This window comes from Prinia subflava, chromosome 9 (assembly GCF_021018805.1).
Source record: "Prinia subflava isolate CZ2003 ecotype Zambia chromosome 9, Cam_Psub_1.2, whole genome shotgun sequence".
NCBI classification, from domain to species: Eukaryota; Metazoa; Chordata; class Aves; order Passeriformes; family Cisticolidae; genus Prinia; species Prinia subflava.
This window is the reverse complement of record NC_086255.1, coordinates 20,785,235-20,812,966: the sequence shown is the minus strand read 5'-3', so window position 1 is coordinate 20,812,966 and position 27,732 is coordinate 20,785,235. Positions and strand designations below refer to the sequence as shown.

The 27,732-nt window shown below is 37.0% G+C and overlaps 1 protein-coding gene across 2 annotated transcripts in view; it reads right to left on the bottom strand.

Annotated features, from left to right (window-relative positions):
- The window catches only part of ADK (adenosine kinase), a 265,836-nt gene that overhangs the window by 144,727 nt on the left and 93,377 nt on the right, over positions 1–27,732 (bottom strand). For both annotated transcript variants that reach the window (XM_063405885.1, XM_063405886.1), the window contains exon 5: positions 353–525. In XM_063405885.1, coding sequence (XP_063261955.1) covers positions 353–525 — 173 coding nt within the window. The remainder of the gene's footprint in view (positions 1–352; positions 526–27,732) is intronic.

Sequence of the window (27,732 nt, the reverse complement as noted above, 5' to 3'; positions counted from 1 at the left end):
AGTACAAACCTTACGTACCAATCAGCTTGCACTCAACAGGCTGCATAAGCACACTTGCTAACCAGCTGTTGTCTCCCACATATTTTCTGTCTGCAGAGCATGTGGAAGCTAGCAAGTTCAGAAAGAAGCAGTATATTATCATCTCACACTTTCTGGCCATAACTCAACTGCTATTCTCTAAAAGCATATTAATACTGCCCAGCCCCTAACTATGTCCTGTGTTGTCTGAAACCATTACTAACACTTTATCATTTAAATCACAATTTTTCAAGGCTGGATACTCCAAACAATTAGGCTACACTCACTATGCCAACTGCATTCGTATTTTCAAAAAATATCAAAGGGCCCTGACCTGTTATCACTAGTGATGCAGGCAGCACAGGTTCCTGTTGGCTCTTCACTCTGCTCATAATAATGGGCATCCACATGAGCTTCCTCAGCCTTCTTCTTCAAGATCTCTCCAAATTTATCTTTGCCAATGCACCCGAAGAAAGTTGCAGCTTTGTGAGGTTTCTGAATCATCCACTGCAGATTGGCAGGAGGAAAAAAAGAAACACAAAACAAATACAAAGTTAATATATCTGGTATACTATTTTTGCCATTTTTTCTCTCCACTCACCATACTTAACTCAGTGCCTATTTTGACTTAAAGAACACTTGTATGCCTGAAGTAAAAAACATCTTGTTCAACAAAGGAGGGAAGGGCAGCAAAGAAAACAAAATTTACCCTTAATGATCCCACAGAGCCTGTATCACCTAATGTAAAACCTAAATACATGTGACTCATTATAAATAAAGTAGGTTAGTATGTTTTTACAAGGTATACACAAAAAGAGGTCCCTTGCTCAAAGGACTTGCCTCTATACTTAGATTAATCAAGCAACATATAGTATCTTCAGAGAAAAACTGTAGAAAACACAAAAGGAAAAAGGAAAAATAGCTCACAAACAAACATAATAAAGAAATAAAAAGAGACAGCACATAAGACAAACAAGACATTTGAGAAACACAAGCAACATTATGCAACATTCATAATATATATAAAAACTAAGTGGTACTGAAAATAACCATTTGTGTATAGGATTTAATTGCATGCAAAAAGGAAATACTCCCTCTTTACATTGTTAAAGCACATATGAAAGTATCTTATCTCCAACTTTACTAAGAGCAGTTCTGCCACTTGAATTATAAAGAGAGGAGAAGCACAATGTTGCTAAGGTGCCTGGTTATTCTATCAAGCTCCCCTCTTATTAATAAAAAATCTATCATTCAGCTGTAAATGTAACTCCATTTTGTGCTAAGTCAAAAAATAGCATTTATCAGCAATGTGAAATCAAGAGTGAATCAAAAAATAAATGTGAAGAAACAATCATAAGCCCTACTCTGCTGGTGGTGAGTCAGCCAACTGAAGTCATTATAATTCACTCTAATTACAGTCAGAAAGCTTATCCACTCAATCTGTAGTATGAATTAAAGGCTACAGCAATTTTCTGCTATACTAAAACCCTACTTATAATTGTTTCCTAATCAAGATTTAAATAAATGATAATGTCTCCATTACAAAGCAGCATTAGTGGTAGCTGTGGGTTGTGGAAAGGTCAAATAACAAAGTTGCAAATACATACTTAGTCACATCTTTATTACTACCAGCTCCTGAGGGAAGAGCAAGAGAGAAAAAAACCCCAAACCTTGAGTCATGAAAAGTCTTTATTAATAAGACAACAGTGGATGAAAGTTGCAAGGTTTCTTTCTAGCAGCAGTTTTGAATAAAGTTTAAGGAGAAAAAAGATTTTGTCATCAGATGGTGGCAGCGTTAAATCTCTCATTCATGAATGCATACGCTCTGCTTATCCATTCCATACCACGCCCATACAAATGAAGAAAACCCCTAATAAGAGAATTAATACATTTCATACAAGGATATCTATTATATCCTTGAATTTGACACACCTTTGCACATACATAATATGCATTTGCACAGTGTTCATTCAGGATGTCTCAGGAACAATAACCCTTTATATTTGGAGGTATGATTAGGTGGAACAGATTATTTTAAAAGATGAAAACTGCTGTGACCAACTGTAAGCAAATATGGAATGTATTTCCACACAGGTAAGAACAGAAGTCCCGGAAGCCTTGTATCCTGTGCAGGCATGCTTTACTGCCACCAAGAACAAGCATTAACAGAGATCACTATCAACAACATTTATCAAACAATCAAACCCCAAAAAATCTTCAGGAAATGCAAGACCTTAAACTGCACCTTAGGCTTACAACACTTTATCAAATGAGGTTACTTTATAAATAAGTCTGCTACTACAGCAGTAGTAACTAATATTTCACATAGATATCTGAAAAAAGAATTCCAATTCAAGTATCACAAGATTTGGCTATTGGCACCAGCTCAGTTTGAATTCCGATGTGATACATGCCATAGATAAGCTGTCACAATCTAGATTTTAAATTTAAGTCAAGTTATACTTGAGAATCAAAAGTCACCATCCAGACTTTCCTGCGATGAATCCCTGTATGTGGTGCAGACTACTTCCTCCATCAGCAGTTCTACTCATATTCATGATTATTTAAATTACAGGTACTATATAGAGAGAGGATATTCCCACTGTATAGATACTATTTTCATGTGAGTATATGAGTTAAGGAACACTGAGGAAGACAGGAAAGCAGTTCAGCAGTGTTTTTGCAAAGATTCTCTCGTCACAGATCTCCAGTTACCAACACTCCCTCGAATGATCTGCTCTTATTCCCACAATAATGTGGTGAGGTGTTGTCAGTTCCAGAACTCCTCCAAGCTGATTTCCTCTCCTCAGCTAAAAGGCTACATATTAGTAAGAATAAAGGTAAATATAACATTACCAACTTGATGAAACTGAGTGACAGAAGTCTCTCTATGGGACACCACTGAAGCTGCCCCTCATGCAATGAGCCACAGCAGGCATCTTTTGAATACATGTGAAACAACAAGAGAGGCTCTTCAAGGTAGACACTTGAGGATGTCTTTTTTAATTTGACCCAGAACTGGATTTTAAGTTTGAATAACCTGATATGAAAAAACAGGCTTCTCTGGGCTACTTCACACACTGTTGTTATTAGTGACTCTGGCTAAAACACTCTAAATGGGAATGGGAGGCAGTCAACCCAAGATGTTTATTATTGTGATGCGGCCAGGCAGCATCACGGACAATATCATATGCAGGCCAATAACAAACTGCACACATTAATGCCAGGGATATGGTTATAGAAACTGAAAAGTAGTTTTATAGATTTATGTGAAATACAAGATTTAATTGAATGAAAAAGACTCTAGACAGAAACAGAAAATGACCCAGCTCAGCAGGAATCTGCATAATGAGTTAATTATCCAGGGTTTGGCTAGGCAGAGAGGCAGCTACTAACAAACTGTATTGACAGTCTGGTCAGGAGAGGTTGGCACCTGGCCACACCATGAATCCTCACCAGCACCCAAGGGAATTTGAGGCTGCTAATGGACCAAAGACAGAAGTGTCAAAAGTAGATACTTATCGTGAAAGAACAAGACAGCCTCAGGAGTTTGATACCACAAAGGAAACTCAAGGAGTGGTTTAGAAATCTAACGTGTTTCTCCACTCTCAAGTTTTCTTCTGTCAACACAGCTTGGACATCAGGTACACACAAGGACAGGCCCTGACCTTTTCAGTTAGCATAAACATCTGTGACAGAGAAAGGAGCTCAAAGAATAGAACACCTTTCAGACATTCTCTTGAGTTAAACAGATTGCATTTTCCTCACATTTTTGTTGTATGCACTCTGATAAACGCAAAGAAAACTTTAACTATTTTTTTATATTTATGCTTCATCTTCAGCATAAATCTGTCTTAAAATTCAGCTGATTCCAAAATAAGCATAAACTAATATTAAGTTACCATATCTCCACAGACACATTCTTTCTTACAATCAGATATTGGGGCCGGCGCTTGCAAAAGAAGCCAGCACCCTGGCTGCTCCAAGACACACTAGAGGGTGACAAAATACTTCTCTCCTTATTTTCATGAGGCTCACTTGGGTTCACAGTAGCAGGACTGTCTGTTCATGTGGTTTTTGATGATCAGAGTTGAAGAGGATGAAATCTCTGGCAAGCCTCAGCTATCAGAGAAGTGTAAGAACCCTTGTGTTCCAGGGTGGGTGGTAATTGCAGAGAACAGCACCATCCTTTCTTGCAAGACGTTGAGATGCCAAGAAAAGCTTCTGAAGAGTTGTGATTTGTGAGACTGCTTGGAGTGAATTGTGTCCCACTCTTGCACATCCTCAGACTCGAAGATGTGGTACACCTATTGCCCACTTTTGTTTGATTAGAAAATGGCTTTTGGAAACAACCTTTCTCCTTTGTTCTGAGTTACAGAAGCACTCCTAGAAGCACTTCTAACACTGGAAGTGACTTGACTTTGATTGGATACTCACTGCTGTCTTTTGAGAACCAATAGCACCCCCATCCCCCCAAAAAAAGAAAAAGCCCTTTCATATTATGTGAAAGAAAATCAGTGACGTCATATGATCAGAGAAAGGGAAAGTTCTTAACTTTGAGTTTCCCAGGCTTACTCTATTTATCTTGAGAATGCCGTGCCTCTGTCACAGGAGCAGAGTCCAGTATCCCCTATCACAACACTTGATCTGCATTTGAAGCTTTTCCGTGCTGTTCCTGCAAAGTTCACTGTAGAGGAGGACCCTACTAATTTACCTCACTGTCTTCAGTTGCAAAGACACTTCCCCTACAAAAGGAAAGCTTTATTCTGCTGGGTCTTAGTACATATTACCATAAGACTTGAAAAAGAAGCATGCAGATGACTCTTACAGCAGCTTGATAGCCTCCTGTCTATGACAAAGATCCATCAGAAATTATTTCATTTTACTCCAACTCTCTGCTTTGCGCTAAGTGCCATCATTAACTGGACACCACTCAGAACTGGAACAAGGAGGCTGATGAAGACACTCACAACCATTGTTCTCTGCCTGAGCTCCTAAATTAATTTTTTAAGTGGCAGCTAGTAGTGCATTTCCACATCTGTCAGTCATCTTTAACTAACAACGCCGAAGCATCCAAAGCTTTGCTTAGACTGACATACCTTCTGCACACAGGAGTTCTCAGCTGTGGACTTGAATCCTAAATGCCCAGGAACTGACAACACAACAGGAAGCATTATGCCCCTTCACAGTGAAGGATCTTCAAAACTCATTAACACCGAATACAGGCATCTGAAGTGTATCTGAAGTATGTTATTTGAAGCTGGACTCTTCTCTGCATGACCTGTCAAATCTGATCTTAGTTTAAATTGCAGTTCACCAAGGAGAGGACTCCAAGGACCTAAAATTAGCTAAGATTTAACACGCCTGCTGAAATCTAAACTAAACAGTGTGAGCAACTACTCGTGAATTGTTCTTTTAAGTAAATCAAAACAGGAATGGAGTATCCCTTATTTTTATATTCTAAATTTTAGAATGAGCCCATATATTTTTCAAAAGGTTTTACCCATCTGTTGTGCCCCTCACCAATTGCGTCCCTGTTATGTCCAACCACCAATATACGTACAGACCATTAAATCCCAGTCAATTAAAACCCCTTTGAAATACTTTTAGCAATATTTTAGATGTTAAGGGAAATTAAATCACAACTCATCTTACATGGCCATATAAATTGAGAAAACATGGGATCAAAAAATCAAACCATATCTCTTAAAAACTCAAAAGCTTGATAATAAGCAAAACAACCCTAAAAAAGACAGTGTCACTGTTCCAAGTGAGCTCACTTTTTTCTTGTGTATGACATGATACACCTAGGGCTCAGAAGGAATGCAATAGTCTGTTATCATTACACATACTATGTCATTTAAAATCCCTACTGCAGTGGGGTTGCCCCAGCCAGCAGTTAAGCCTCCATGCAGCAACTCTCTCAGTCCTCCCTCTTTGAGGGATAAAGGAGAGAACGAGAAGAGCAATAGTGAGAAAAAAATCCTAAGGCTCAAGAGGAAATGATGTAAAGCCATTCATTCACTACCTTCCATCAGCAGATTGATGCCTAGGCACCCTCTGAGCCCATGGCTACTTGGAAAAAAAACCCCTCCCTTCCATTTTTATTGCTGGCCACATTCTGTGTGGCCTGGATTATCTCCTTGGTCAGCTGTCCTGACTGTGTCCCTTCCAAACCTCTTTCCCTCAACACAGTCTACTTGCTAGGGGCAGCAGAGTGAAAAAACCAGAGAAGGCCTTGATGCTGTGCAAGCACCGTTCAGCAATAGCCAAAACATTGCTGTGTTAAATAACTCTGCTTTGGTGACAAACCTAAAACTCAGAACCACATGGGCTGCTATGAACACCTGACTTCATCCCAAGCAGACCCAGGACACCTGACTCCAGAATCACTGTTATGACACCACAGCAGCAAGACCCTGGAAAACAGATGAGTTACTACCTTTTGTTCCAATACCTTTGCAGTTTTTTCCCTTTCTCTTGTTTTCATTGACGGATTTTTAAACACTGTGATAGCTATTATCACATAATGGTCATATAAGAAAAAAAAGGAAAAAATGAGCTTATCTTTATAAAAGCGTGCCTGTGCAAAGGAGCTCCATGTCCTGTACAGTAATTCTTCCACCATTAGCTGAAGCTGCCAAAGCTTGCATGAGGAAGTGATATTGTTAAAATGCATGACAACACCCTCAAGCAACTTCCAGTCAAATGAGATAAAAGTGATAATATTTTTAAAGGAAAAAACTATTTAAAGCTTTGCACTGAGACCAATATCTAAATCTTTTCAGCATTTGGCTCAACATGTGAGATACAAATCCCTGCACAGGAACATCTATTAGTTTTAACATGGTGCAAGTGCCTTTTGCTACAGCTTTTCAAATTAAGATGCTTATTAAAATATTAATTATCCAGGAGCAGTACTTCATTCACTTCTACATTTAAAAACAAATTTAACAAACTGGTTCTTAAAAAAATTCTATAATCCAAATAACTATTTTCAATTCTTCTGTATTCCATTTCTGACTTATCATTGCTCTTCATCTGCTTGTTCACTGTTTTATTTTTAGTCTAGTTTTCAAGCTTCTTGCTGTACAAGGAAATACAAGAACATTTTCTGTAATTAAACATGTAGTAGCCATATTCCAAAGTTTCAATGTGACCAAAAGTAAGTGCTCTTTTTTACTGCAGCCTTTAAGTAACACTTAATTCCAATATACCTTACTCTGTCGCATTCTTATGCTGTATTTACAATGTTAGAGTTCTGCCTCAAATACCTAAAGTGCTGCAGCCTCTCCTCTGAAGGTCAATTTATGTTATCCAAGGCCAAAGGCAGAATGTCTCCTGCAAGGCCTTACAAGGCACACAATTGAGACACAGCTGGCCTTGTGTCCTTTTCCCATTTGAAGGGCAGAACCTGAGACATCAACCACTTCCCCACTGTGTGATCTGATGTGTCATTCTCTCCTTAAACTTTGTGCACTCCCTTCCCAAAACCAGGTAAAAGATGACAGACCTACAGAACAGGGCTGGTCACACCAGTTCTTCATCACTGCCACAGATTACAGTTACTTGTAGGGTATCAAAACAGAAAGAATTCCACATTCACTTCAGTCTTCTGCAGTTGTTTCAGTGTATACAACTATTTATTAAAAAATTCACCAATATTGCAAAGCTGTGCATCAAGTAAGGAGTAAAAGTATCTTTATCAGTAAAAGAAATCAAAAGATATCAACATCTGTCTTGAAGACTGGGTGTGAAATAATGAAAAGTGGCAAATAAAGTACAAGATAAAGTCTTGCTCCTCTCTGGTCAGAAGCAGTGGTGTTCAGATGTGACTAGAAGGATATAAAAACATGAAAATGGAACGTCATACTCAGGTATAGTAAGACAGACACACTGGGCAATGTAAGGTACTGTTAACACGGCCTCAGGCTACTCTACCTCAGCCTACTCGTAATGAATTAGCACTTCAAATAGATATAAAAAAATCTGATAAGCAATTTAAAAATACCTTAAAATTCTCCACTGTAAAACACTGTATATGTATTTAGGTACTACTCTTTAAGTGAAGCTGATGCTGCTGCAAAGTGACAATTTCAGGATATTTTGTGTATGATTTTGCATATCTGTAACAGTAAAACAAAACCTTATTTTCAAAACCCATGCATATGTTAGCCACACTCCCCTGCTAAATTACGTGCAGTCTCAGTGAATACACCCACACTCAGAAAAGGACAGCAAAAAATCCACAAGTGGAAAGACTTCTTTCATTGTCTGGCAGCACAGAATTCACATAGCACAAACTGTAAACAGCTGCCTATCAGCTTCTATCAGCAACAGTATCAAAAACAGATGGCAAAGGTCAAGTCAAAGTTTATTGACAATGATGAACTTGGACAACCTCTATTAAATTACTTCTTCCTTTAAGGTGTATGTGATCAAAGCAGCAGAGAGATTTTCACTCAGTCACATAACAAGCTATTTGTTGAGATTGAAACATCTGGTCAATATCTTCTAACACTGCAATTTCATGCACAGTTAGCAACAGGGTACATTTCTTTTCTTCTTCTTACAGGGTCCATAAGGGTGGCACATATGGCTGATCATTTCATTCAAAAAGGTTTCAATTCCAGGCATTACATACAATTGTCTCTATGCTTTATAGTATTTTAAGTCTACCTACCATTGCTTTCCATCATCACTGCTGTCTGCTCTACTCTTTGCTGTAAAAGCCCACAAATATGACAGAGCACTTAAAGCTTAACAGCTTTTGACTACTGGCGTTAGAAAGCAGTTAAGGCAAGGGAGTTTTTAAAGTGGCAGGTCCTCATCTATCTGTTGTCAAGAATTCCCAGTGCATTAAACTATTTACCAAAGCTCTCGTAACACAGATTATAATTTTTATTGTAATAGCAAACCTTTCATTTTTAAGGCATCCCAGAGCAATTTGAAATCACCCTTTTTACTAATTTAAAAACTATTCTACATTTTACAAACATAACATACGTCTTATTTCAAGGGAATGAATGCTAATTATAAAAATCTGATGAAACATAAATCCTGTTTCTCAATCTGAAACAGAAAAAAGACACAAAATGCTATCTACCCCAAATGCTAAAAAATGCTTGCCTTTAAAATTATGCATCTATGTTGCCACAGCAACAAGTACTGGATAATGTAAAATGTACTTCACCCTTCCATTTCTAAATCCCAATCTTTTTGGTCAAAAAATGAAGGAGGGCTAGTTGCAAGCCTGCCTACACGAAGTATATTTCAAAGAATTTTCAGCTACTACTGAACAACCTTCATTTTTATTCGGTTAATGTTGGATTTCCACACCTTTTTCCAACAGTGACTGACTCCAAGCAGCATTTGAACCTTAGAGGTTTACCCAGCAGTTGCAGGAAGACACTGATTCTAAATCTCTTTACTGTAATGATGCCTCGTGCCTGGACGTTACACCAAGGCACAGTGGAGGTGTGGGCTGGGAAGGGAGAAGATAGATAATCCCCATGAGTGAAAAACGTATGAAATGCTTGAACAGAGACATCCCTCAGAAATGTCACTGAAGATGCCTCAGGACTCTGTTGACTTTTGGCACGATGGCATCTCTTCAGGAGACCTATTCTGGAGGAATGGGATATGTAACCTAAATCTAACACAGCAACAACAACAAAAAAATCAGGATAGTCTACTAGAAACTGATGGGTTTCATGTAAATGTCAAGATATAGCTTATAGGTAACAGATCTTCTCAGGCTGCAAACATTAACCTGTGTACGAGACTGTCACGCCATGTCACAAAGACAGACAGGAAAGCAACTAATTACGTCACTTGGCACTACGAGCATTGGTGCAGAAATTAAGCAATTAGTCAGATTCTAACTGGGTTTTTTAACAGAAGTTCAAAGCAGGAAAGGTTTCAGGAGCTCCAAACAAATTCAGAGCCCATGGGATTAGCACTACTGGATTGCAATATTTTTTCAAAGAAAGAGAAAACCATCCCACCCAGTAGCAAAGAGCACAAATTCAGCCTCAACTTTATTGTACATACCCAGCAAGGCTTATAGCATTGTGGTGGAGCATTCCATCTAAGCTGATATGGAGTTTATTTCTTCCACAGTTACTAAACAAGCTTCTCCAAAACAGATTAGGAGAAAGTAAGTTTTAAAAAAAGATTTAAATGTGTTTTCTTCCCTCTACAAGACTTTCCCTTATTGGACTAGGAGCCTTCTGAATAACCATGTCAAAACATTGGAAAGGTACTATTAGGTTTTAGGTCGATCCTTTAAGGAATTAGGAATTTCAGGATTGGCATCTCCTAATTGTTGTACCATATACTTTATACACAGTTCCACATGGAAATTCTCCCCCTCCAAGGTTCAATATTCTTAAGGAATGATCCCTTTTCTAAGAAAGAAAAATGTGAATCAACTGAAAAATTACTGCCTTAGGATAGGCAAACCCCAGAAAAGCCTCTGGATTCCTCATGTGTGACTTGCAAGCTTCCAATTTCCATTTAACTGGAAATGCTCTGTGTCCACCAAATCTGTGACTGGAACACACCAGACTGAGATTCCAGGGGAATACTGTGTCCACAGCATGTATGTGGACAATGCTTTGGAGGAGAACTCATTTGTGCTCTCACAAAACAATAAAACTGCCACAGTATTCCCAAAAGGAAGTATGCCCTCAAAATTAGAACGTTTTGTTACTGGAGCAAATCATTACTGCTATGTGTACAAACATAGATGTCTTTAACAGTTCAGAAAAGAACAAGAAACTTTGGATAAAGAGTACACTTGCACATTTCTAAATTACCTTAAGCTTTTTATTCCCATATAAGCTACATACAAAATCAAGACAGGATCTAAGCTGCACAACTCCTTTCTTATTGCTTCTTGCTACACTAATATCAGGAAGTCTGCACAAATGGCTCCAGAGAAACAGCACAGAAATTTTGTAGCCTAATGCAGAGAACTTCTTCAAGCTCTTCTGTCAGATGCTTCTGCCAATCACTTAGGGGAGAGATGGGATGTGGCTCCTCCACTGCAGCTGATGTTGGTCACACACATAAATAGATGGGGCTTTATTCTAGTCACCAATAACTAAATGGCAAAAAACTTATTTTTACTATTTCTTAAGCATATAAATACAGTATTTTATCTGTCCCAATCCCAAGAATCTCTTTTTGCAAGTTCTGTCCATTACATCTTTAGATTTGCTGCAGTTGTACAATACCTTTACCAAATTAATTTAAGAGGGTTTCTATTGGCCACAAACTAAAAGACAACCCATTCTGATTCCCAAGATATATTAAAAAATAGCAGAATAGAATTACTTAGTAAAGCTTTTGATTTCTTTGAAATGGATGTATTTCTTCCCTCGTGGTAGTTTTTATATTTAATTGTAACAAATTTATTTTTTAAAAAATTATTTTAACTACATGTATTACAAAAGTCACATATAATTATTTGCAGCTGAAAGCAGCGCTTGACACTACCTGGATTTCTTGGCACATAGCTCAAACACTCCAGTAAGTTGAAATAATTTTCACAGAACAGATAATTTAGTTGCCAACTCCTGTGTACTTCTGAAAAAGAACTGCAAATTGCTCTTAAATTTGTTTTTTTCCTGAATTCAATCACTGCTAAGGCACTTGACACTTGACTCCCACGATCAACTCCGCCTCAGCACTGAACTGCAAAACCTAATCTGGCAGGAGTGGAAGGCAAAGGAAAGCTTACATTTACTAGAATGCCGGTTTTCATTAAAAAAAGTGTCAACTTTTTGGCCATTGGCTTAAAAAAAACACCTACAGGATCATACCTGATGAACTTCACCTTATCTTTTGTACAACAGGAACTTTTTTATTCACATCTAAACTCAAAATCTACAAGAAAAAAGAAACACATACACCAAACACTGAGAATATGCTTTGCTAGCAACTGTACATTCCTGATCCAGTTAATATTCTTTGAGTCAGGTTATATTTTGAAGTTAACAACCACCTTTTCCAATTTCTTCTCAGAATCTGGAAAGCTCTGGCCCACTTAGGATCTCAATTAGTCCAGTTTTACACTGATGCCTTATGATACTACTGGCAACTGGTCCTTTAGCTATAGGCAAGAACAGGATGTTTCTGAAAATGTGTTTATTTCTATCCCCCAAATTCACAAATTTGAAATTTTTGGGGTGATCTGTTTTTGGAATGCATGCTATTGATGAAGATTGTACTATATGGGTGAAATGTGGACTCACAATTTCAAAAGGCAAGAGTTGGAAAGGGCTGCCATACAAGAAAAAACAAATCCAAACCAAAACCCAAAAAAACCACTTCCCGCCAAAAAACAGAATCAGAAATATTTCAGAAGTTACTTTTTTTCCCAAACGTACTCTAAGACTAGAGTAGCTTCTATTAGTTTCACAGGCAATAACCGTTATAGAAAAAAAATTGAAAAATCTTTTGGTCAAAAATTGGTGTGATATACTCTGGGCCTGTGCATGCCATAGAGGAGTCAATGCTATTGAATGAGACAGAAATCCTCAGCTGGTGCATTGGCAACACAAGAAATTTGGTAAATCTGATTTCATAATAAATCTGTCATAAAATATCTCCACCTGAGCACATATAATAGTCTGTTTACTTTCTAAAGCAATATTTTTATGTATGCTTTATAGAAGAAGATAAAGACCAGTCTAATCAATAAGTCATTCAGCAAACCATTGTTTCCTGTTCAGGGGCATTTCAGCAGCACCAGATAAGCCAACAGCCCCATAGCCCCATATCTCACTTGCACTGACTGTAGGATATGCTGATTGTAACCCTCAACATCCAATAGCAGACAGCATGTGCTTCATGTGAAACCCTAACTGTACATGTGCTCACTCATTCGGATCTATAATTAGCTCTTATTACTCTGGCATTTTGCATCATTTTCTGTACAGCACAAAATCTATTGTAATGAAAGTTCATAAGTATAATTGTATTTAATTTCCTATCCATGGAACACTAAAATCAAGGGATTTTGGGCTCTAAGTATCTTGAGATACTTCTCAGAAAGACAAAAACTACAACATCATTTAAGGATTCCTTCTGGGGTTCTTTTGATCTTATCACTATTGTTGGCTCCTATACTAATATTAATTACATCATTAAATTATTTCCTTTGGATAACAACTTGTAATTCCATATATTTCTTCTCTTCTAAGAAACATAGTAGATTACAAGGCTGTCAAAATAACCTGACATAAAATGCAAATTTGCATTTTTTAAATGCAGCATGCGAGGTTTGGAAATGCTTCTTAAAACAGAAGCACCAAACTAGCTGCAAGCAGGGAATGCATGCTTCAGGCAGCCTATGTACAAAAAAAATGCTAATACCTTAGAAGATATGACTCATCAGCAACAAAAAAAATCTTTCTAAACTTCATTAAATGGAGAATCTGTCAATAAATCAACTGAAAGATAAGGACAAGTATCAATATTGAAATATACCAGCTATCATGAACATAAAACAGTTTCCTTTATGCAAAAGTTAACAAGTTATTATTAAAAGGTTAAGTCATTAATCCCTATTTTTAATTTTCCAGAACAAATCCCTATCCATTTCAGATACTTTTAACCTAAAAGCCTATTTTCTGCTCATACTTATTTTGATGGAATGCGATTGGTATCAGTGGGATTATACCAGTATGGATTAAAAGAGAATTTGGTCCTATGATCTTAATTCTATTGGTAAACTGTTAGTTGTTCTACATAGTGTACTACTATTCAAAATCAACTCCTCAGGATGGAAATACATTGCTGTATTAGTTGGATGTGAGAACATTAATTAGTAACCATAAAGCAATTTGAAACTGAACAGCCCAGATCAATGCCAGATGCTGGTATGAAAGTTCTGCCTATACATATGATTTCAAAGGCAGCATCATCACTTTTTATTTCTAACAAAATACAAACACATTTCTTTTTACCAGTTGAGGTACAAAACCTACTTTCATTAAATCAAAGCAATTTAATATAAAAAAGAACAAGCTGAAATAAAGTTAGACCATCCAGATATTAACAAAAACTATTTCTGCAGCTTCATTATTTTAACCACATTGAAAGCATTCATCCCTTCAGTGATATGAAATAAACCACACTCTGAAAAATGCCATATTAATAAAAACAATTGGGGATAATACAACAATGTGACTACTCTTGTTTTGAGGCAGTCTAGGACTGGAAAAAATGCTGCCAAAAGCTCCAAGGCACCCATGAGTGGGCAGCAGCAGCAGTGGCCAGTGACAGCAGGTATCCAGGTTTACAGAGCATTGCTATGCCCACAGCTTATCTGAACACGGATCAGTGTAAGGCAGTGCCCTGTGGATGGATGGCATGAGGGGACCAGGATGGGTTCCCTCCCTAGAGCCTCACTCTGCAGGGAGAGGGTATGGACTGTCACTGTCACTGTCACACCATCTGACCAGGGACTAGTTACTGTCACCACACTGCTTCTGCTTCTACAAGGATTATTTACCCGTTCTTTTGCCATTTTTAATTTTACTGTTATTTTCCGCAAAAACAAATGCAGCTGTCACAGAGGGACAGGCTGATTTTTATGAGACCAAAATGTTATGTACTGCTTTTCACATTAAATGAAATTTCAGAGGAGCGTGATCACCATTACCAGCTTCTCAGAGGGCCTGACAACTATTTACATTTAAATGTAGCCTACTAAGTCGACTATTTCTAGCGATGAAATGCAACATTGTAACGAAAAGTCTCCATTTTCAGACCTTTCCAGTTGTATCCTGGAAGTGCTACCCACTGGATTTTTGCTATACAAATAAATTCCAAAAAGCATACAAGAACTTCCTATTTTTTTTCTACAGACTACTTAACAAGGCCATGATTCCTTTTAGATCATTTGATCCAAAAGAATCACTTGATGTAAAAGGATCACTTGATCCTACCATGCACAAACACAAGGCAAATACACAACAATATCCTCCTGCAAAGGGCAATTAGAAATGAACCCAAATGCAGCTCCTTCCAGCTGATATCTTCAATTGCTGCTCCTATTCCACCACCACTCCCAAACCAAAGTTACAAAGGAAACAATTAGATTACAGCTAATCTTTGTCGAAAGATGGTGTCATGCCTGATATGTCTAAATCCAGATTTATTAACTCTTACGTTGCTTCCTCAAACAGCAGAAATAATTGCCAAAGTGAGGATTCCCTCTTGATTTAGAGGTACTAAAAGCTCATCCTTTAGAGCAGTATTTCTGACGATTTGTCTCTCAACAACTCCAGCCCCAGCATACTGTCTTCTAGACTTTCTATGTGAGCCAAAATAAACACTTGATTTTTCCAAATTTTATCTGTTAAAATCTCAGTCTAATCCAGTATTTTAACATTTTGGAAAGGTTAGGATGACAAATGTAGGAAAACAACGCTGTTGCAATCATTCCTGCAATTAAATGACTTATAGCATTAATCATGTCAGCTTTTTCTTTTTTTCTTTCCTCTGCTAAAAGCCAAAAGTAGAATTCTTAAGTCAAGAAATTGCATCCAATTTCCTTGCTAATCCATTATCCATTTTAACAATTGCTCAAGCCAGAACAAAAGACAGCAATGTTAAAAAAATGACAGCCAGAGATATAAGAAATCTTGGACTGTTTCAGAATGAGGTTTTTTTAAAAAAATGACTCTAATAGTACTGTAGGCTTCACATTCAGAAGATACCAATGTAAGGAGCTGTAAAACTCCTTTTTACCCTGACCTTACCAGAACACATCTAGACAACTCTTGGTATTACAATAAACTGACCCTCCACTTCCCCTCCTCAGAATAACAAAACCAAAGCAAACATCCAACATCCAACCAAACCAACCATAACACTGATAGAGAAGTCTAAGCTTACAGCACTGGTGCTCTGGACTCCTTAAAACCCAAAACAAACACAGAAATCTCTTAAATTGTTACTAATCTGTCTGTCCACATCAAGTCAGTCTGCACATAGCACATTTAGGATTAGCAGATTGCAATCCTGTACACTGAGGAAGAACTGAAAACTGAGAAAAGACATTTCAGGCAGAATTCTACAGCACATCAATGAATTATGACAACTGGCAGTGTGTAGTGATAGATCCCGCTTAGAGAGCATCAGTAACTTCTACCCAGTATGTGGAAATCAGCTGATTTATGGAATTCACACTCTAACATTGCACGTGAAATTTCTAAGAGAAAAATCCTGAGTTTCACTAGGATGGAAACTACCTTAAAATAAAGAAACAGTTTTAACTACAGCATATGGCTGAGCATTTTTACAGTCATTCAATATTTTGTCACTTTAACAGCATAAATACATCTCAAGATGTACCTTCCTTATTGTATAGTGCACAGCTATTGTACAATCACCTCATTATAGCAGGGGATTACTTCTTACAAATGTGTCACTGGAGACCACGTTGACTTAACTGACTGCCCCTGTAAAAACTCTACTTTTCTGCCTAGGAGAGTACAGCACCCCAAAACCTCCCACAATAGCTACTTGCAAAACAACTGCAAATTTTTCTACCTTCAACAACCTATTATTACAAGACAAGGTCTCCTTGAACTGTACAAATGAAATAAATGTACCTGGAAGAGAACCAAGCTCTTGTTACTATTACATGGATAAAATTTGTTCAGTCAATCACAATAAATTGTTCCCAGGTATGCATATAAAACTGTTCTGCTTTCATCAAGACACATAAAATCTTCAGCATTCCCCTAGAAATTTAAATGAAAGATGAGCACTGGGAAGCCATTATAAAGCAATTTTCCATTCGTATGTTTTGTACCAAATTCCAGTGAAACCCTAAAATTTGGTTCAGAAAAGATGTTAGATAATAAAGTACTTAAACATTCATTATGCTGTTTCGTACCAAAAAGAAAAGAGATTCTGCGTATTTGAAACTGACTAAAATATTCACCTAAACCAAGCAATAAATACCCTACATACAAATAGTACTATATTTATTGAGCTATTTATTATGTCCTACCACAAGGCACAGTAAAGATGGAACTGCACCTAGTATTTGGAAAACAAAATGACTTCAAGTTGAACACCCCGAAGAATTTTTTCACTGGAAGGATTATTAAGCATTGGAATGTGCTGCCCAGGGAGGCAGTGGAGTCAGCATTCCTGGACGTATTCAGGAAACAACACGGCAATTAGAGCTATGGTTTGGTTGTTGTGGTGCTGTTTGGTGGAGGACTGGACTCAGTCTGGAGGTCTTTTTCAACCTTAATGATTCTATGATTCTAAATATGCAGTCTGAGATCTGGGTCACTCAGTGAACCCTTCTACACTAACAGAAGCTACAGTTCTCTTACAATCAATCTACAAACTGCAGGGTGTTACTACCTATGGAGAAAAGAAAAAAATTTCCAGCCATCTATCTACAAATTCATTTCTTGCTTCAGATCGTGCTGCACTCAAAAAGGCTTTCATAATTATTTTCAGATATTATTTAAAGTAACAGATGCATGGCAGAGCAAATGGGTTACAGAATTTCCAGAACAGCCCAAATAACTGGATTAGTGTTCAGTAGTGGGGCTTAATATAGACACAAACAAAAAACCAAGAACTCCAACTACCCATAACTATCTGAGTGAACATATAGAGAATAGGAAAAAACTAAGCACAACACTATTAACACCAAATGGAGCAGCAGAAGGGGTTTGAATACATACCTCAGTGGTTCTCTTAATTAAAGTTCCTATACTATTTCTCAGAGTAATTCTTCATGAGGTTACTATAAGCATGTTAGTTGTCAAAATGGCTAGCAGAAACAAGTCAGATTTTTCTTTATAAGGAACCTTCAGAACAAGTCTTATTTCAGCTTATTTAATTGCACTAATAAAATATGCTCCTTTTACATCTCATAGAACCAGTAGCCAGTACTTTTGTCATACTATACATTCACCATACTTGTACAGCAAATATCCAAATTTAACTGACCTTCTACTAGTTCTGCCTTGGCAAATCAAGAAGTTTTAGCATAGTACAGACTAAACTACTGTATCACCCTAATAGTTTGTGGGGTTTTTTTTCCCTTTGAGTCTAATGATCCCATTTCTGTAAGCAAGGAACCAAACACAGCTTAATTAATTCCTTTACTGCACTGGGAAGTTATTCTTCTCTTGACATTATGGCACAGCTCCCATTAATGTTAATGGAAGTTATGCATGTTCCTAACAGTGACAACGAACTCTTTCCAATACACATTATAGAGTCTGCAGGCAAGCAGGAAGATGCTTTGATAATGAACTGTATTTCCCAATTCTAAGACAGAAAAACCCCATGCTTCAGCTATTGATTCACAGCAGAGAACAGCTCTAAGTGGGGACAGTCATTGTAACTGCTGGGAACTACTTCTGCTTCCTTATTCTGAACAACCTAACTCTTCCATTTGAGAGCCACACAGAGAAATGCTGAAGAGCAAGAATTTTGTCTTTAAGCTTTTTAGATATAATAGCTTAGGTTTAAGGCATTAGAGAGTGTCCAGTGAAGGGCTACAAAGCCAGTGAAGGGCCTTGAGGTGAAGCCATGTGAGGAGCAGCTGAGGCCACTGGGGCTGTTCAGCCTGGACAAGAAGAGACCTCACTGCAGGTACAGCTTCCTCATGAGGGGAGGAGGAGGAGCAGGCACTGATCTCTGCTCTGTGGTGACAGTGACAGGACCCAAGGGAATGCCCTGGAGTTGTCAGGGAGGTTTAGGTTGGATTATTAGAAAAAACTTCTTCACCAGAGGGTGTTTGGGCACTGGAACAGCTCCCCAGGGCAGTGGTGACAGCACCAGCCTGACAGAGCTCAAGCAGTGTTTGGGGTGTCCTGTGCAGGGTCAGAGTTGGACTTTGATGATCCTTGTGAGTTCCTTTCAATTTAGGATATTCTGTGAGTCTATGAACTTTGAACATATTAAGAAAACACAACTTGTAACTTTGAAGATGACGAAAAAATCATATGGTGGGACGAAAAAGACAATGCATTCATGTGGGCGGATTTGCAGCTCTGAGAAACAAACCTCAAGTGCAACACACAAACAGAATAAGATCCTGAGGAAGCAGTGAAGCTGTAGTGGTTTCCCATATGAAGAGAAGTCTGAGTAGATGTAGATGTCATAATGTTCTAGACACAAAATTAATTAGATTTAAGAGTTTGACAGTGCATTTAATTTGGCTAATGGAAACTTACCTGCAACTATACCTTTTTTGTAACTGTAATTTGTGCTGTCATTGTATCCATTTATTATTTCTTTAATCTGAAATACTGATGAGAATAAAGCAAAGTTATATATCAGGTGAAAAACTGTGTGTTTAGATTTCTTAAATTTAAGTTTTCAGAATAAATTGTACCTAATAGGTTTTTAAATACTTCATAAAAACTGTGAGACCCATGTTCAATTTTACAGCTACAGTTTGTATAATCTAAGCTCAAGTTATTTTTAACACACTGAATAGAAGACTGGATTGTTTCAGCCACAAAAGAAAAGTTTCTTTGAAAGACTGCCAGAAATACTTTCATAGCTGATATGTAGCTGACACATTAACCTGCTAAATGTTTGTGGAAGTACTAATGACTAAGCAAGGAATATCAAAGGGAGTGAATAAAAGAACAAACAGCTGCCAGCACTTGGCATTCCATTCTGCTATCATAGCTCATATGATTGGCAAAGGAAGTTACACCTACTTTATAATAATAATACTACATTTGGCAAAGACTTCTAGATGGAAGTATTCCAGCACTCACTTTTCCAAAAGGTGTTGTATGATTCATTAGAAAGATCAAAATAAAATACACTACTACTGTAACTGCAGTACTGGAGAGAATTATAAAATTAACACATCCAGATCAGCAGTATGCTAAGATATATAATCAGTATTATTTTGACATTGATACACATTTTACTATCACCTGATTTTGATCTCATTGAAAGCATTCAGTTTAAATATATATTAATGGCCAACTTGGTGTTGAGCATGAAACTGAAGAATAACTTTTTTTTGATATTATGATACCACGAGAGTCGAATTTTAAATAATCCATTCTACTTTAGTAATGATATGAAAAATTAAAATTTCAGTGGACTATCAACTGAAAAAATGTGAAAATTAATATATAAAAGCTACTGGCAGCTTTCAAAATGATCCCAAGTAGCACAAAAAAAGCAAGTTGGATTTTACACCTTAATTTTATTATTGGTCAGGTGTAATATGAACTCCATCTGTGATGATCAATATTCATAACATATGTTAATTTCACCCAATATGCTAATCTGGATCATATAATTTTCTATGTTCTATTCAATATTTAACAGATTTGAAGTATTGATTGTAAATAATAACATGATATTTTAAAAAAAATACTGATTTCAGAATGTATTGTTGGAAACCTATAGATTATAGAATTATGATGATGATGATGACAGGAAGTCATCATAAAACAGAAGAAATGAGATAAATATTGACCTTAAATCCATTGGAGTTACCAAAAAAGCTAATTAATCAGCCATAAGCATTTTAACAGATTAGGCCAATATAAGTACAATTTATATAAAATGTACAGGCTCAAGTAATATAAGGAGTTTATTTTTAGCAGATGAATGTGAACACTATTGTTTACATAAAAGTAATTTAAAAATGAAAGTTTTGAATTTAAAAATTATTACTTTTAAAATCTGAAAACACTAGTTAAACATACAGTCACAAAGTTCACAAAATGATGCTTCCTGAAATGCTTCTTTGTGGAATTTATACTGTGAATGAGCATTCAGAAATATGGTCTTCATTGTCTTTGTCTGACTTAAGATATAAATAGAATCACAATATCATAAATATTTAAGCAAATGAATAAAACAATTCCCAGGGGGAAAAATTGTTTCACATACTTATTTTTCAATACCCTCCTGTTAGTAAGCAAAAGTCTAGGGATATCTCTCATCCGCAAAAGCACTATCCTCCCCATGTGCTTAATTAGCTCTTGATTGGGATGAGATGGGAGAGTAAAAATGAGCTACATGTATTTATTCTACTAAAGCATTTATACCATGTGTGATTACTAATGTAAAAATGGATAAAATGATAATTCATATTCAAACAGAAGGCACCACAGGAAATGGGAGACAGCTTTACCCCTTGTTGAACACACCTAAGGAAATGAGAGAATCGCTCTTTCCATTGAGAAGAAAGGGCTGACTGCCTCTGGAATAAGGCAAAACCATGGTGAGGTTCCAAAGGACGGGTCTGATGTCTCTGGAAGTCTTTGCAAGGCACACTGAGGCTGACACTCGTGTTCATGGCAGAAGCTGGCTCAACAGAATCAGCTGCTCAGGCGCGTGTGCTGCAGGGAGGGACTGGCAGCAGCTCCACCACTCACCCTGTCCTGCTCCCAGCTCTGCTGCCCGCTCCAGCGCGCTGTTCTCCTGCCAGCTCCAGCAAGGGCTTCTCCCAGAAAAGCAGCAGCCACCCCATGGCAATGTATTTACATTATAGTTGTTCATTATACTGTGCCCAACAGCGGCCTACATTTTGCTTTCCTGCTAGTTGTCACCCACACTTCACATACCATGTTTTCTGTCTGTGTTCTAACACCACAGCACAACATTTTGAGCATTTCGGGCTGGGAGGCACAAAATTTCAGGGGGCAGCTTTAAAATCAGAATTCTAAAATATAAGCCACATTCACGTGCCCCCACTAACTTCCTGATCATCTCAAATCCTGAAAAATCAGGAGTATTTCCAGAGATAATTAATTTAACTTTTAACAAAAATTAAAAAATAGAAAACTGTCTTAAGTAAACCAGTAAAGATTTTACACTACACACTACCAAGTTTTTATCTGTGCACTTAGGAAAGCTTTGGAAATGTTTATTCCAAAAGAGATAAATAACACCCATTGCATGATAAAAACTCTGTTTCAGATCAAAAACTTGAAAACTAGCAGAGTTCTAGAAAGGAAAATTATCAATCTGCCATTTAATTAAAACAACTACAAATTTACATGGTTGATAAAGTAAGAATATGAAAAATATGCACAATGAATTTTCAACACAGCTTCTGGAAACACAATCAAGTATCTCAAGTATCATTCCTCACAGAAAACGTCTGTTTCACATACTTAGAGCTTTTTGCCTAAGGTATTAATTGGCATGTAAAAATATTATAGGATACAATAGATTGACTACTGATACAGTAGACTGATACAACAGAATAACTACTGAAGCATCATGTACTGCCAACACCAAGAGCAAGAAACAGCTCACACACTGAAGAAAAGGCAAAACATGGCTTGGATAAATGAAGAAGTGCAGTGTGACTTCAACATCATGCAAGAACTACAGGCGCTCTTCTTGGACAGCTGAGTGAAACATACAGAAGCAAAAGTGAGAAAAGTTGCATGGACTTCCTAAGGGTAGATCACAAATAGGACATTTGTCTGTGATATTTAATATATCTGGGCTTGACCGAAAATTTTGATTTAATGCTGTAGAGAGAAGTATTATTTGAGCTGCAGAAATGGAAATTGGTAGTGCACAAATCTCAGGAAGTAACAGTGGTGCCTGGCAAAGGGTTCTGCTGAAATAAGGATCATGAGGCTTCAAGCAAGTTAATGCTGCAGCTCGTCCAGGACCAGCCCCCATATTACAAAACACTAATGAAAGACACCTTAGAACAGTGCAAATGAGATTTGCTTACAAAAAATCTCAATTAAGAAGAAAATCAGAAAACCTTACAGAAAAACAAAATAACTTTGAGACCTATTAAACTGTGAAAATAAAAGTGGTATGAAACGTTTTCACATGGAATGCAAGCTCACATGCTAAATGCCCAGTAAGTGTATAGGTTTATTTTCTGGAGAAAGATCTGGACATAATAATTGACCACAATCTTAGACAACCTGCGATGCCTTAGAAGACATTATTTCTGAAATTTCAGTAAGCAAAGGAACTAACTAAATTTCAGTAAGCAAAGGAACCAGGGGGCATTTCCAATATAGAGAGTGAAGCATTAAGTTTATTTTAAGCATCCCTGTCATGACCACAACCAGAATCAGACTGGTCACTATTTTCAGACAGAAAAATAAAATTGAATAGAACAGCAAGATGGTAAGAACAAAGAAGGTATAAATGGATCCTAAAACACTTTAGCTTTGTGTATAAAATAAAGATGACAAGGATTTTATACTTTGGATGATACATCTTTCTACAGTGATATTACTAGGTCAGTGAATGAAGGGAACACAAAGGGTGTTGTTTATCTTGACTTCAGCAAGCTTTTTGACAGCTTCTCTCATAACATCCTCAAATGATGAAGTACGGCAGTGAAGTGAACTGAAAACCATCTGAGCTTCTGGCCTGAAACTACACTGAAAGTACCTAAGGTTTTACATTTTTACCTTCAAAACATTTTAATCAACACATCTTGAGAAGGAGTGAAAATGATAATGGCAGAAACCAAAACCAACCAACTTACAACTCACAATTCCCCCCCAAAAACGATCAACTTTCCCCAAACATCCAAGTCCAAAAATTTTGAATAGGATTTTTAAAATGCCTGCAATGAGAATGAGTTCTGCAATTAAACCCCTGAGCAAACAAGCACCAGCTAAGAGATGCTAATTTTCAAACGTAAACCTAAAAAACCTGGAACATTTAGAACAGGTTACATCACCTCACCTTGACTTCTGGGTCTCAAGATCACTGTATGGAAGAAGCCTCTCTTTTCTTGAATCTGTTTCACTCCAAAGCATCTTCAGTGCCCCAACAACTACGGCCTATCATAACTTCTGAGCAGCTGATTTCATGGCAGCAAGCAGTTAAACAAACTTCCGAATAAACATTCAAAACCTACATAAGTTGAGGGGGTTTTGTTTTGGTTTTTTCTTTTTTTTGAACACATTAGCAAATTACCCATTTAGTGTATGACTAAAATAAGGAAGTATCAAACAGTTTATGGTATGGAATAATAACTGCTAGTCATTATCAAATGTTTTGCATACACAAGAAAACAAATATCTGCAGACCTAATTTTAAAACTGTCTTCTACTGAAGTGCATTCAAATACAGCAGTTTGTGGAGTTATCCTGCCTTCTCATTTGGCAATTTTTAACTGTTATCACTAAATTTCCTGTCTTGCAAACAGCAGCTGTCCACACAATACACAAAATTGCATTGTAATTATTTTGAAATGGCAGGATTTTCTTCCACATTTGACCTATGCTGGCATTCAACATATGCTCTTTATCAGCTTTTAAAAGTCAACCTACTTCAAACAGTGCAAATGGACTACTGAATAGTTAACTAAAAATTTGAAGGTACGACTTTATCACAATACCCTTCTTGTAAGCTTGTAGTAGCCCCTGATCTTACAAAATGAAAACAACACAAAAAAATTCCCCTTCCCTTCTCATTACACTTCCATAAAACACAAGCAACGAGGCAATTTCTGAAATGGCTGTTGCGACAATGACATACTGTTTCTGAATTTAAAACTTTGATAAAACACTTCAAAAAACTCTGAGGTATCTACCATAACATATTTTTCCAAGGAGAATATATGGATACTCTAGTTACAGATGATGTTATTCATTTTTGCTAAATCAGAGGAATAATTCTGCCTAATACTTCATTTGGTAACATCCTACACGGAAATACATCAGAAAAGCAAATACATAATAGCTATAAGCAAAAACACCCTGCAAGTCAAGAAAAAAAAACCTGCCTTGAGGAAAGAGAGTTATATTTAACTGTTAAGAAGCCATGGGACAACTATATTTCACTTGAACTGATAATACCAGAAATGTCTTTTTTTGACAGCAAACATTTAGAAACTGTCAGTTACTCTGTCTAGCAATCTTTCATCTCTGTAACAATTCTCTGTAGCCACATTTTCAATCCTAAAAGAAGGAAGCAACTTAACTTTTAAAAATGTTTCATTTTACTAGAAATAGCATCTGTCAAGATTTCTTCAGTGTGAATCCACACATAAAAATTTTGAAGTCTACATGCCTAAATAAGTGAAGTTGGGTATTGAATATAGTGGCTACCATGTTCAACAGTATTAGATAACTCCCACATCTATTGACATTGATTGGTGATAAAATACTGAATGTCAACACTGAAAGCAAGGTGCTCACTCAGTGGCTCCAAGTGTTTCTGTGTGACCATTTAACCAGAAGAGAACATGAAATCTTTAATGGGAAGCTCCTGTTCTCATGTATAGTATAAAAAAGTATATTCTCTGACACAACTGAGATTGGCTGTATGAGCCTCCCATTAGCCAGCAGGATAGAGGATTTAAAGAACTCATTTAAATAGTTATGGTTCCTCCAGCTTTACTGTTAGAGAGCGGGGGCATAGGGGCATGCAAGAACCATTTCATACTCAAAATACATCTACAATTCCAAATAAAACTGCAGACATTTACTCAGTTCTGCAGACACCTAAATGGTTCAGCAGTCGGTAGTCAAAACTGAAGGCGGGAAGAGGAGCTGGACGGCAGAAATGTCCTTGTACATTTGTGTGGAGGCTAAAACAAAAAGCCCCAGATATGTATGAACGGTACCTCAGGAAGAGTCTGCAAAGACACAAGAAAAAGCCAAGGAAAGCCAGGAAGGGACCATCAGGCTCTGCCTGTTGCTCAGCTCCCTGGAAATGTGGATCTCCATGACTCCTCAGGTCTTTTCCATACAAACATCTTAAGTACAACCTAGCAAATATGTACAGTATGAAGACTTCCGGGGTATGCCACATAGTCTTTTAAGTTACAAACATAATCAAAAACTATTATTCAAAACTCCAAAACAAGTGGTCGGTATTCTTTGTAAAAGTCAAAACCACTCAAAAAAGTGGCCAAGTCAGTTTGGCTTAGATCTACGGTGAATCTAAATTCCTTTTTTACTTAGTTCAAGAACTGCAATCAGCAAGTCCAATAAAACTGTACTTGAATAATGTTCTGTGACATCAGGTAATCATAAGCAGAACTAACACTGTAAAAATATTTTCTGTTTTAATAATCTTCAGAGCTAGCTCTTGTTCTGGTCAAATGCACAGTGGTAAAACCACAGTTTCTCTTTTAGTAGCACTGTGGGCTTTCTATCCTTCACGTTAAAATTCAGTGCAAAGGTAAGAGAGACACATGATCTTATGCTCACTTCAGTTCCTTCTCTACTGTAACTATATTAATAAGAGACTTTTTTATCAGTCATTCTCTGCATTTCTAATGTTTAAGACAAAAGTACTCTAAAAATGAAGACATTAAATATAATGTATTTAATCACTTTGATCTGGAATATGGCCCTCTTAGAAGAAAATAAGACAGCTTTCCTGCATGAATAAACAGATATCCCTACTGGTTTTTTTTTTTTTTTTAACTGGCACATGAAAAACATGGGTCTTGGAAAAATAGAAGAAATAAGATTTACCCTAACCTGTATGCAATGTTCTTAAATAATATGTAATTTTACTACTTTTGAAAATGTTAGTTAAGAAACAAAATTGATAAAAAGAAAGTAAAAACTGCATGCCACTGTTGTAGTTTTTCATTGAGCTACCAATAACACACACTGAGAAAGATTGGTGTTGAAAAATTACTGCCTGCTAAAATGGATTTAGTACAAACCAGAATGCATAGCAAAAAAGAAAATTGATCACTACGCACAGACTGCTATAAATGAACACAGGGCTTTACAGATAAACACTAACAGGGTTCCTTCCCCTTAAGAGCATATAATTGAACTTAAATGGGATACTCTGAATGACAATTAAGGATTGTGAAAATGAGCAGAGACATTGTTATTGCAAAGATGGATATAGAAAGAAACAACAGAGACTTGCATACTCCCCGCCTGATTTCCTGCAAAAGCTGTAATTTGCACACTGCTATTGTTCTGATGGCTGTATGGATTTGTCCAAAGGAAAGATTACATACCTGTAATTTAAAGGGTAGCAACTGACTATTAGAATGATCAGGTTTGATATTTCTTTTATTAATACAGAACACTAACAGAAAAAATAAGAATTCTATAATCGATGCAGTTCACTGCCTCAAGTATGGCATTATTTTCCATCCCGGAACAAATGAACACAGTTATAGCACGCATTTTGTTCACCCTCTGGTTGTGGTGGAACACACTGAAAACTGCTTGACACAGCCAAGGAGATCAATACAGATGAGAAGATAAATGACCACCAGCTGTGTAGAGCATCACATCACAAATGCAATACACAAAACCCAGAAGAGAACAATCAGAAATAAATGACATGAAATAGGAAACTGTCTCTGTCAAAAGATAATTTTAGTACAGTTCTTTCAAGGGTCCTGAGGCAGTTCACAGATTAACTCACAGAACGAAACTAAATGTGAACCTTTAGAAGTAAGTAGGACAGCTGGGGATAGCCCTCTGTCACTTGCAACAATGTAAAATAAAAAAAATCAGGTGCCAGGTGAGGTCATAGGCACTCTAAACGGCAAGCTAAGAATATTTTAATGCAAATACTGCAGTTGAGAAAAATCAAGCAGATACTTGCTATATTTTTAATAACAGAAAGCTACTCCCTATTCCAGAATCCATGCTGAATGCACCAGCACACAAAGAACTGAGAAGACGATCAGAGACTTTCTAATAAATTACATAAAAAGGGATAAATTCAAAGTTTTCTTCACGAGTTAGATACAAG